The 11,490-nt window shown below is 32.9% G+C and overlaps 1 protein-coding gene across 2 annotated transcripts; it reads right to left on the minus strand.

Annotated features, from left to right (window-relative positions):
• Positions 1 to 1,772: 1,772 nt before the first annotated feature.
• LOC112529800 (RGG repeats nuclear RNA binding protein A-like) lies at positions 1,773 to 6,553 on the minus strand. Of its 2 annotated transcripts, XM_025141206.1 has the most exons (7): positions 6,171 to 6,553; positions 5,306 to 5,618; positions 4,877 to 4,942; positions 4,537 to 4,666; positions 3,866 to 4,024; positions 3,721 to 3,777; positions 1,773 to 2,352 (listed from the first exon to the last, which is right to left on the minus strand). In XM_025141206.1, exons 1-7 carry the CDS (start codon positions 6,358 to 6,360, stop codon positions 2,140 to 2,142), a joined length of 1,128 nt encoding a protein of 375 aa, XP_024996974.1. In that variant the 5' UTR covers positions 6,361 to 6,553; the 3' UTR covers positions 1,773 to 2,139. The 2 variants fall into 2 exon arrangements, with proteins under 2 accessions (XP_024996974.1, XP_024996975.1); XM_025141207.1 differs by lacking the exon at positions 4,877 to 4,942.
• Positions 6,554 to 11,490: the final 4,937 nt, after the last annotated feature.

The raw sequence follows: 11,490 nt of genomic DNA on the forward strand, positions 1-11,490 counted from the left end.
ATGGGTTCTTTTATCCACCTTAAAGATACACCCGTCCTACAAAACTTTACAAGTCGGACGCTTCATGCTCCTACTTCAAGAGTTATATTTTATTTTAAGAATATATATTTTTTATTTTTTCAATTATTAATAAAACAAAAAATAATAAAAAGAAAATAATATATGGAGTGAATATTGTAAATTAAAGTGGGGAATGAGTTGTAAGAAATGACTTCTTTTTACTCCCCACAAAGCTACAATAATTAAAGAATTGGGTGTGTATCGTTTATCAAATGCTTATTAAGTATTTATCAGTAAAAGTCATCATTTTCACATACCTTATCGAGTTACATATTCAACTATTAAAATGGATCGGTCATCTATCGAGTAAGATTCTCGATCCGTACTATATTAACTGAAAAAATAAGTGACGTTTAATAAACGTCTCAACTCATTATATGATTTGGGGCTTTGGTCACATGTTTCAACTCGAATACGACAAAAGCTTGACTCACTCATCCTTCAGTACACCATATATTGTTCATCGGTTGAGTCCAATGGATTTAGGTGGATCCAGTCCGATCCAATCATCTGTTGAATTTTGTCATTCAATTCAACCCAATCATCCATTAGATGTTGAATTTTGTCATCTGATCCGATCCGATCTAATTAATATTGAACATCCAATCCAATTGATGATTTGATCTTATTGGTTCTATCCATATGATATTACCATTGATTATCTATTGGATCAGATTGAATCTCATCCAATATTCTAATCCAATTTTCAACCAATTATTTAAATATTTTCTTAGCTTATTAAAAAACTACATATAAATTATCAACTAAAATCAACATCGTAAAATGTTAATAATTGTGTATAATTATTATTAATTGGATAGTAGTTTGATGATAACTGGCTTGGACAGGTTGGGTTTTATTAGATTTTGGATTGTCATCCAAAAACCGACCAATACAATTTGAATGTTGAAATTTTTTATCCGACCCGATCCAACTACAAATGTATATCCGACTATGATCAGTTGGTTCTAATTGGATTGGTCGATTTAAATTGGACTGGATGACTTCTTGCACGCTCCTAATACATATTTGTTCAAGCGAACTACGTTATGGCATGGGAACCGGGAAACACGGGCTAGTTGACATCAATCTCTCGATCAAAAATCAAAATCAAAATATTACTCTGGTTGTACAAGGGAAAACAAAAAAAATCTCGAGCATTTGGCGGATACAATGGTCGAAAGGAGGGGTATAGCCGTATGGAAAAGGCCGAGAGTTAACGGTGAATAGGTGGGATGCGGATGTGATTAAGCATGAGTAAATTCAAACTTCTGAGTACGAGGTTTACGATTGTACGATGGTTTGTGTAGACAAATTAATAACCTAGACGATGTCAATAATTAAAAGACATCGTATAATAAGTTAAGAATAGATGAGCATTATGAAAGGTCGGCATACACATAAAACTTATAAATAACCCGTCATAAGAGAATAACCTTATGACCATTTTTTGAAATACATGACCTTCTGACAGGTTTAAGAATATTCTTTCTAAAAGCTTACTGAATAAACCATTTTCTATATCATTAAACCACTATCACTAGTCGTGTACAACAGACCCAATAATTTGTAGTCTCGTTAAGCTCATTAAAATGCTAAGTTCTTATCCACTAAGCCGACGAATGCCATGGGATCATTATGCATATATGATAAAAAGAACCAGGAAAAAAGAAGTGTGATACGATAAAAGCATGAATCGAATGCACGTAAAAAGGACTAAAAATCGTCATCAATCTATTCCAAAACAAAACTGAGAAACAAGCGTCTCAAACCACAAATTAATCGGTCTCCATATGCCCCCAAAATCTCTAAATTCATAACAAAACCCGACAACAAAAACAACACAACGAACGCAGCAACACATTCTAGTAAGAAAAAAACCAAAAACAAAGGTACAAGGAAGGAGCATACGAAAAACACAATAAATTTACATTTTAAGACCGTGGCAAGTTTTACCATCCCTTTTTTCCGACACATGAAAGTATGAAACTTCCATTATTCTTGCTTCTTGTATTCCCGCCATTTTTTGTAAATTTTTTAGAACTAAAAATTGATCATATGGCAGAAAGGGGTGAAATCTCACTTACCACCTAAAGTAGGGAAGTGGCTGGGATCTTCGATTTTGGGAGCTTCCGGTGCATAGCTTGATGAACCACCACCGCCTTGGTTAAAACGGCCGCCACCTCCACCTCCACCTCCACCTCCTCTAGGGCCACGGCCACGGCCACGACCACCTGGGGTGTAATATCGTTCTCCCTCAGCAGGTTTCAAGAACTCATTGATGCTCAGTGACTGTAACCACCACAAAAACCCAATCAACATAAAGATTAAGCTAAAAGAATTATTCGTGATTGTGTTTTAGTGAATCAAATTGTAGTTCCCCAAACACACACAAATATATATATATATATACATATATATATATGTATACTATACATATATATATGTATACATATGTGTGTGTAGGTTCAAACGAGAACATCAACCTTTTATAAAAACACGATAATATGTGATACAGGAAGGAAACCAAGGTTTGGAAACAACTGTTGTATACATATATATATGTATACATATGTGTGTGTATACATATGTGTGTGTATACATATGTGTGTGTGTAGGTTCAAACGAGAACATCAACCTTTTATAAAAACACGATAATATGTGATACAGGAAGGAAACCAAGGTTTGGAAACAACTGTTGAGGGTTTTGTGTGTGCTTCGCGTGAGAATTTGGTGTCATTTTCCTGTGAATATTCAATATATTTTTCATGTGAAGGTTTGACGAAATATCAAAAAAGAGCTCTTCCAAGAGCTCAGAAGTGGTCTCACGGGCCTCACACAAGTCTCTCACTCCCCTCCCCCCTTCTCTCTCTCTATATATATGTATGTGTGCATGTGTGTGTGTGTTGGGTCCCTGTGAAAAATGTCATTTTCCGTGAGGTGTGAGAAATATTAACCTTCACATAATGTATGCGAGTGTGCCCTTATATTGTGAGAGAGCATGTGGAAATGACCGCTTTCACAAAAACCAGTGTAAGATACGTATTCAGGTCCCATAACATTCACCTTCACCACTTCTAGCCATTACATTTTTCTSACGTGAACCCAAGTCTCTCTCTCTATATATATATATGTGTGTGTGTGTGTTGTTTCTGCGATAAACGAGTCTTCTAATCAAGTAAGCATAATAAGAGTTTTGAGCATAACATACTACACCCATCTAAAAATAATCGCAATATTTGGCCACAAGTCATATCTAAACTGCCCCTCAATAAATACGAAATAGCGGAATCTTATTCACCAAAATCTATGTCATAAACAATCTTTTAACGTTAATAACAAAGAGCAAACTAGTAATAGAAAACGTTGCACTTATTTTGGGACAACAGGAAATAAAGAGTCCGATGGAGATCTCATTTGATTCCATTCCAATCCCGCGTTTGGTTTAAAAAACAACATACAACTATTATAATATCTTTATCACAACAATTCATGCTGCCACCAAAAAACATATCACTATTATACTTGTGCTTTGACTTTGAGATTAAAAGTGAACAAGGGTCCTGATCCCTTCTTACGCTTCTCACCTTAACTCTTATTCTCACACAATCCTTCGTCTATGATATAAATATATAATTACATAAAATAATAAAAGATTACCTTTTTAGCTCTCTCTTCTCGCTCAGCAATCTCTTTGCGCTTATCTTTATCAGAACCCTACAAAATAAATCGAAATTAGTTAGATGGTACGATGTAAAGAGCTTCCAGAAGGTATATAATAAAAACAGGGATCAGAAACCGTCACCAATTTGACGAAGATGTCATCGCTGCTTTTCTTGTTGGAGAGCTGCTGCATGGATGCGAGCTCTTTGTCGACTTCCACCTTTCTTTCCTCAGTCTTGAGTGCCGCCAGAGCTTTCCTCTTCTCCTCCAGAACTTTTTGATACTCTTCAAGTGTCATCTCCTGCATTAGTAACACCCAAAAACCAGATCATCCACAAATATCGAAGATATAACATGTATATATATATAGAGAGAGAGATGTTTAAATGAACATTTTGAGAACCAACAACCCATGATTTATTCAAGATTATTCATAATCGCCTTAAATGTTTACATTTCATGCACTGTGATCTATGGCAGAGAGACCGTAAAAACCCAACAACAAAAGCCAAATAGCAATACAGTAAAAACTAAAAATCTTTACCCAAAAATAGAAATACTAGGACTAAAATGGGCATTTTGAGAGAATAAAGAATCTAAGAGAGTAGTTCATCATCAATAAAAAAAGGAGAATAACATCGAATTCCAACATAAACCATGAATTCGATAAGGGGAACGATATAAACCGCTTTGCCCAACAAAAGACAAATGTATGATATCCGAAAAAAACTCGGTTAGTTTAATTGTTTCTACTTCTAGAGCCCGATTATACATGTTTCAACCAAAATTTCAAACAGGATGAAGTCTATTCACCTTATTCTCAGGCTCCTCCACGCGTTCATTTGCAGAATTCTCCTTTTTCCCATCTGTTGCCTCCTCCTCAGCACTGGGCTTATCAGTAGCCACAGTTTTTTCTCCTTCGGTCACCCCTTCATCAATCTCCCTGTGAACAAAAGAATACATACAAATTACTTACCAAGGCAAATCCTTCTGTTCCAAAATAAGTGTCCACGTTTCTATTTTAGTTTGTCCCAAAATAATTGTCCCTGCACTATTAAGGATAATATTGTCATTTAGTTGATTAAAAAGTGTTATTTGTGTTCATTTATTGTGGGATGGAGGGAAGGATAATATGGCAAGAGAAAAAGAATACTGTTTGATGTCATCAGCCTGAGTTCCCCAGTTCCCACGACCGGCTCCCTCACGTTTGAACTCATTCCTGAACATGAAATATCGAGTGATTGAAGAATTTTATGAAGCATATAAGCAAAATAGCCGATGCAAAACTATATCCAGATGAACAATACCCCATCCGTCCAAAAATAAGTGTCCTCATTTCTATTTTCGTCTGTCAAAAAATTAAGTGCCTACTTTCCGATTCTACCCTTGAGATCGAGAAATTCATTACTCCCTCTGTTGTTAAGGGTAAAATTGTCATTTAGTACACTAATATGGCTACACATTTCTGAATCTGTGTCTTTTCATTGTAGACATTTACTTTGGGACCAAGGAAGCAAAAGGAAATTTTGACCAAGACCAAAAAGCACTTCAAGCATTAACAATGTAGTAACAAAAGTTTTACCCACGCCCCGTCCCACTACGGCGTTCATAAGGCCGACGAGGATGTTCTCCATCCTCAGCATCTCCATTACCGAAAGAAACATGGCGCCCACCACGGAACCCCCCACGAGAACCACCATAACCACCACGTCTCTCCGACAATTTAGCAGCATCAGACTCTTCAATACCACCTTGACCACCAGAGAATCCACGGTTACCAAATGAACCCTCATTGTTGGTAGAATCTCTATTAAATCCTCCTCCACCACGGCCACGCCCATACCCACGACCACCACCACGTCCTCCACGCCCACCTTCATTTCGAGCTTCTTTCACTGCTCAAGTCAAAAACAAAAAAGAATCACGCTACATAACCAATTTAACAAAGTAAACATTCCAATTTACGCCATAACATATATAGCTTGAACAAACTATAAAAGAAGCTATCTACAAACACTACATAGGGTGTGTTTTCTAATATAAAGATAATTAAACTCAAGCATCAAGCATAAAGCATCAATCTTTCAGACTAATTTTTCAAGTGCACAACACAACAACCTCTTAAACTTAAATGGAATTATAAGATTATCCAATAACATTTCCCTGAATTATTGAAGTCCAATAACTTTTCACTACAAGAAATTATCTTAAACACTGCAATTAATCTTCATCTTCTCTATCTTTTCATCTTGCATCCACTATATATATATATATATATATATATATATATATATGTATATATATGTATATATTATTGAAATTCAATTGAGTTACAAAACAGATGATAAGACCAGATAAAGTATTGAGCTTTTCAAATCATTCAACCACTATATATATGTATATATATAAAGGCATGTAAATGAAGGAACAATGACTCAATAACTTACCGGCCTGAGCTGGAGGAAGAGGCTTAGAGGGAAGCTTAGCCGAAGGCTTAGCCGGCTGAGCGGCCGTTTTACCGGCAGGAGCAGCGGCTTGAACTTTCTTGATCGGCGCAGCAACGATCTTCTGCACAAGCTGTGATGGGTCATCGTTGTCATCATCTCCAAGCAAATCAAAAGGGTTCGCGGTCGCCATTTCTTCCTCTTCTTTCTTACACTCCTTTGATAAAAGTTTCAGTCTTTGCAACAGATAAAAACCCTAATTCCGATTCCTCATCGTGATATGTAATTCGAGATCGATTAAGCCCACAAATTTCTTGGAAGATAAGTGAAAGAGAGAAGGGTTTGGTGAAACCCTAGCCGCAATGCAGTGTGGAGAGATAGAGAGGGTAGGGGATGGAGGAATAATTGAACCTAATCTTTAAAGTCAGAAATTTTATTTTCTATTTTGTACTTTGATCCCTATACTTTCACACTATGTTTTTCTTTGGTAATTACCATATAATTGTTTACCGACAGAATTTAACATTGTTATTTACTTGTCGGGTAAGATGCAACCGGTAAGGTAATGTAACTTGGTAAACATTTACTCGCTTAAGCGTTTGGTAAAGGGTCGTGCATCTACATTTGGCCAGTAGTGTGCAAAACCTGAAGCTTCTGAAACCCGAATAAAAAATAAGGTGTTTGAGTAAAGCTCAAATGCTCCGAAATTCGAAACCTGGTTTTTTGGGATATTTGGGTTCGGAATCAATTTGGTTTTTGGCCACCCAGCCGTCCGAAAACCTATATATATATATATATATATATATAATTGTTAGATATAATATAAATGGATGAGATATATTTTACAAAAAATCATAAAAAATAATTATTAGATGTTTATAAACTAGTTATATATTGTATATAACTACACCCGGACCCGACCGACCCCAACCCAAAATCTGATTAACCGAACCTAAACAATCTGAAATTAGAATCCCAAAATTCGGGACTTGGTTTTCATATCTGAAATTCGATCACATTTTTTTGGTTTTCCAACCCGAATCCATGCGATTTCACCCTTAATTTTGGCAACTACTTGGTAAGCTAACTGTTGGTTGATAAATTAGTTATTAGTTGATAAGTTGACTGATAAACTAATCATATTTGGTAAAAACTAACCGATGAACTAAAAAAACATATGAACATGTTAACATGCATGTTCTGTTATGATGGCATCCATTTGGGGGTGTTTGGGATTGTTTATTTAAAACAACTTATGTTTATTCTTAAAAATGTTTATCAACTTATGGGGTGTAAATTCGGAGTTCTATTAAAAGTTTTTGACTTAAACATAGTTGATGCTAATTGTATCATATCACTTGGTGCACAATGACAAGTCAAGAAGCAACTTTCCGTCTCGTGCAACCAATTCATATCTACTAGAGGTCCATTTTTGCCCTCGGAAGTAAAAGGACAAGTGATACTGAAGAATCTACATCCTTTGTTATCGGGTTTCTTAACTTTCTTACTTTCGGAATGTGCCTTCCCGTTCGACTCCTCATGATTGTGAGATTCATTATTAGTCGACTCCTTAATTTCATAAGTTCCATTTCCCGAAGGTCTATTATGCTTCAAACGAGCTTCTACCATATTAAGTGTTGCAGTTTAGATGTGCTCAAGTATTCCAGGTAAAGCGATGCACATACAACGTGTCGTCTTTTCGGCAATGTTTACTTCCGGATGTGCAGGCTGAATCGATGGTCTACTAGGACCACTCCAGCTTCGGGTTGGGGTTGAGGTCACTCCCTCGACTCGTTTATCTTCACGACCATTAGCATTCATTGACCTTGTCACTCTCTTCGACATTCTATAATAGTGAACATTTCGACCTTTAGTATACCTATGCACACTATTTTATTCTTATTTTAAAATTTCGCTATGCATAGAAAGTAAACTTCACGTCTTTTCCTTCCTTGCTCGATTGTTGGGACTTGTCCAATCACTAACCATTCCACTATAAAGATAGACGAGTCATACATACACATAATACATGTAACTTTATCTCCAATTTTGCATATAACAAAATCATTTAATGCTAGTATCACATAATGTGTTCTAAATAATTTATACCAAGTACCAATCACGAGTGATAGGGTTAAAACATATTTCTCATTAAAAAATTGTAATACTCATAATCTTTAACATGTGTACTCCTTTCTGAGTCTTTGAAACTTTCTGTCTCCAAATTTAATTGTCACTTATCCACATTATAACTTTTCATAGGCTTACAATAGTTATTGGGCAAATATATAGGATTGTTGTTTAACTCGTATCTAGACATTCTAAATCATCAAATAAACTTAAGTCAATGGCTAAGTAAAAAGGTTGTCAATTGTTATAATGGATAAATTTTTAAAGAACAATGTCTTAATAAAAACATTTTAAAAGTATATTGTTATAATAAGAAAAATTGAAAGTATAATGCCTAAATAAAAAAAACAAATTGATAGTATATATTGCTATAATAAAGAAAAATTTAAGTATAATATCATAATAAAAACAACTTGAAAGTATATTGTTGTAATAAAAAAATGAAAATACAATGTCATGATAAGAAAATTTATAAAAGTAAGTTGATAAATATAATCTATACTATATTATAAATCATTTGACAAAAACTCTTAAAAACCACTTTTTATGCATAAAGTATTGTTTATTAATGCATATTACTTAAAACTCAATATTGCAAGTAGATTGTGCGTAAATACAACTTATTAAAACTCCATATCTGAATTCGTGTAACTAACTGCAGATAAACATAATCAAATACAGGATAAACATCTCATTTTATATATAAAAAATATAAAATATAATTAGGATAATCATTGAGTTCTAATAGAATACTTAATTATTATCTTTATAAAATGTTATATTATTTAAAACAAAAATAAATTATTTCGTTATTAAACTTAAATTAAATTAAAATAAATTAAAGAAATTACATAAAAAAAATAGAATTTTTAAATAGTTTATTTCATATTAACATTGATATATTTTTTTTTCAAGTTTATATTTTATTCAAAAATAAAACCATTATTGTTTTCTTAAAAACACATAAAATCGTATTATAACATCGACATAGACAAATCTATACTATATTATCAAACATTTGACAAAAACTCTTAAAAATAATTTTTTATGCATAAAATACTGTTTATTGATGCAAATTACTTAAAATTCAAGATTACAAGTAAATTGTGCATAAATACAACTTATTAAAGCTTCATGTTTGAATTCGTGTAACTAATTGTTGGTAAACATAATCAAATAAAGGATAAACATCTTATTTTAAAATATACTTAGGATAATYATTGAGTTCTAAYAKAATACTTAATTATTATCTTTATAAAAAATATATTATTAAACCTAAAGTAAGTTATTTCGTTACATTAAATTAAATTATAATAAAAAATTTGAATTAAAAAAATACAGAAACAAGAACTTTTAAATAGTTAATTTGATACTAATATTGATATTTTTTTGCAAATTTTATATAATATTTTCAAATTTATATTTTATTCAAAAATATAAACATTATCTCTTTTTCAAAACCATATAAAATCATATTATATCGACATGGATAAAAAAATAAAACGAAACATTGAAAAGGAAATGTGTCTCGATGCATTGCACGAGTATCATTCTAGTATAATATATATATATATATATATATATATAGAGAGAGAGAGAGAGAGAGAGTGTGTATAGAGAGTAAATTAAATGTTTGGTCCATGTGGTTTTTATTTACATGTTTGGTCTCTATACTTATAATGACCCAAATGCTCTCTTAGTTAACCTATTTAACACAAAAAAATATAATAGAGTTAGATTTAGAGACCCATCGTGTTATAAAATGCAAACCACAAGGATGTAATCCACACACACACACACACACACACATATATATATATATATATATATATATAGGGGTTGGTTCAAATGTTAACCAAGATTATTGTGTTAACTTTGTTAACCAATCTTGGCCATTGATTTTTACAATAAACGGTTGTGATTAATCATGATAAAAAATTAATTTTTTAAATTTACAATTTCAAAAAACATATGTGAACAAAGAGGAAAAGGGTATTTACGTAATTTTCTTTTTTATGTAACTCCCGTATCATTAATTGGGAGTTACAAAATAAAAAAATCTCATTCTTTTTGTTAATGTAAGAACCATATGAACACACACACACACACACACATATATATATATATAGACATATGAACAACATGTGAACCGTATGAACATCTTCTGTATATTCAGGAGCCAACTCTGTTGTATGTACATGAACACGTATGAACCAAGGCATCTATGGTTGTGTGTTTTCATACGTGCTCACATGTCTTCACATGTTATGCGTGTGTCTATATGGATTCATATGAACATTTAGTGACTTGAATAGACATGAACAATTATGAATCACGGCATCTAAGGTTGTGTGATTTATGATGTGTTCATATGTCTTCATATGTCTATGTGTGTCCCTATGTCTTCATATGAACATCTAACGCACTGTGTGTTAACTTCATATGTCTTCACCTGTAAACTGATTGAATCTCTCAACAGAGCTAGCTCCTGAATATACAGAAGTTGTTCAACAGGTCAGCTGCAGTCACCTTTTTTGCAATATAAGTGAGAATTGTCAAATGTGAGAACTGTCGATTAAAACGAATGAAATATCATATTAATCCATTACCAATACAAACGCTTTGATCATTGTCTTCACTTCCGGAACTCGAAGTCCGATTGTCTTCGTAAACCATTTTAACCTTCTCATTCCCATTGTTGTCGATCTTTTTTCCAATGGGTTTATCCATATTAGCTTGGACGATATCGAAAACTTTACTATCGAAAATCCTTTAACAATTACAAATTCAACAACACTATAGATAGATAAATCAAATTTCAAAAACAATCACAAATTGAAAAACAAGATCAATATTAAAATCATCATCAATTATGAGATTTTTAAATTTTGTAACTCCCAATTAATGATATGGGAGTTACACAAAATGGTAAAATTACTTAATTACCCTTGTCATTACCTATGAGATGTATGTGAACCTAAAGAAAATATTGATTTCCATTTATTGAGCTTGGTTAACAAAGTTAACACAATAATCTTGGTTAACATTTGAACCAAGCTCTCTCTCTCTCTCTCTCTCTCTCTATATATATATATATATATATATATATATATATATATTTAAAATAGGAACACAAAGTGTTAAAACATATATACCATGGGGACCGAGAATGTAATTTACTCTAAAAACAATT

This window comes from Cynara cardunculus, assembly GCF_001531365.2.
Source record: "Cynara cardunculus var. scolymus isolate 2C chromosome LG 16, CcrdV1, whole genome shotgun sequence".
NCBI classification, from domain to species: Eukaryota; Viridiplantae; Streptophyta; class Magnoliopsida; order Asterales; family Asteraceae; genus Cynara; species Cynara cardunculus.

What these genes read in the sequence shown, in the direction of transcription:
- LOC112529800 (XM_025141206.1), bottom strand. Translation starts at nt 6,360, where the DNA reads ATGGCGACCGCGAACCCTTTTGATTTGCTTGGAGATGATGACAACGAT. An exon ending in CGTAGTGGGACGGGGCGTGG is followed by an intron (nt 4,943 to 5,305) that starts GTAAAACTTTTG and finishes TTTCATGTTCAG; the next exon opens with GAATGAGTTCAAACGTGAGG. An exon ending in ATGACATCTTCGTCAAATTG is followed by an intron (nt 3,778 to 3,865) that starts GTGACGGTTTCT and finishes TTTATTTTGTAG; the next exon opens with GGTTCTGATAAAGATAAGCG.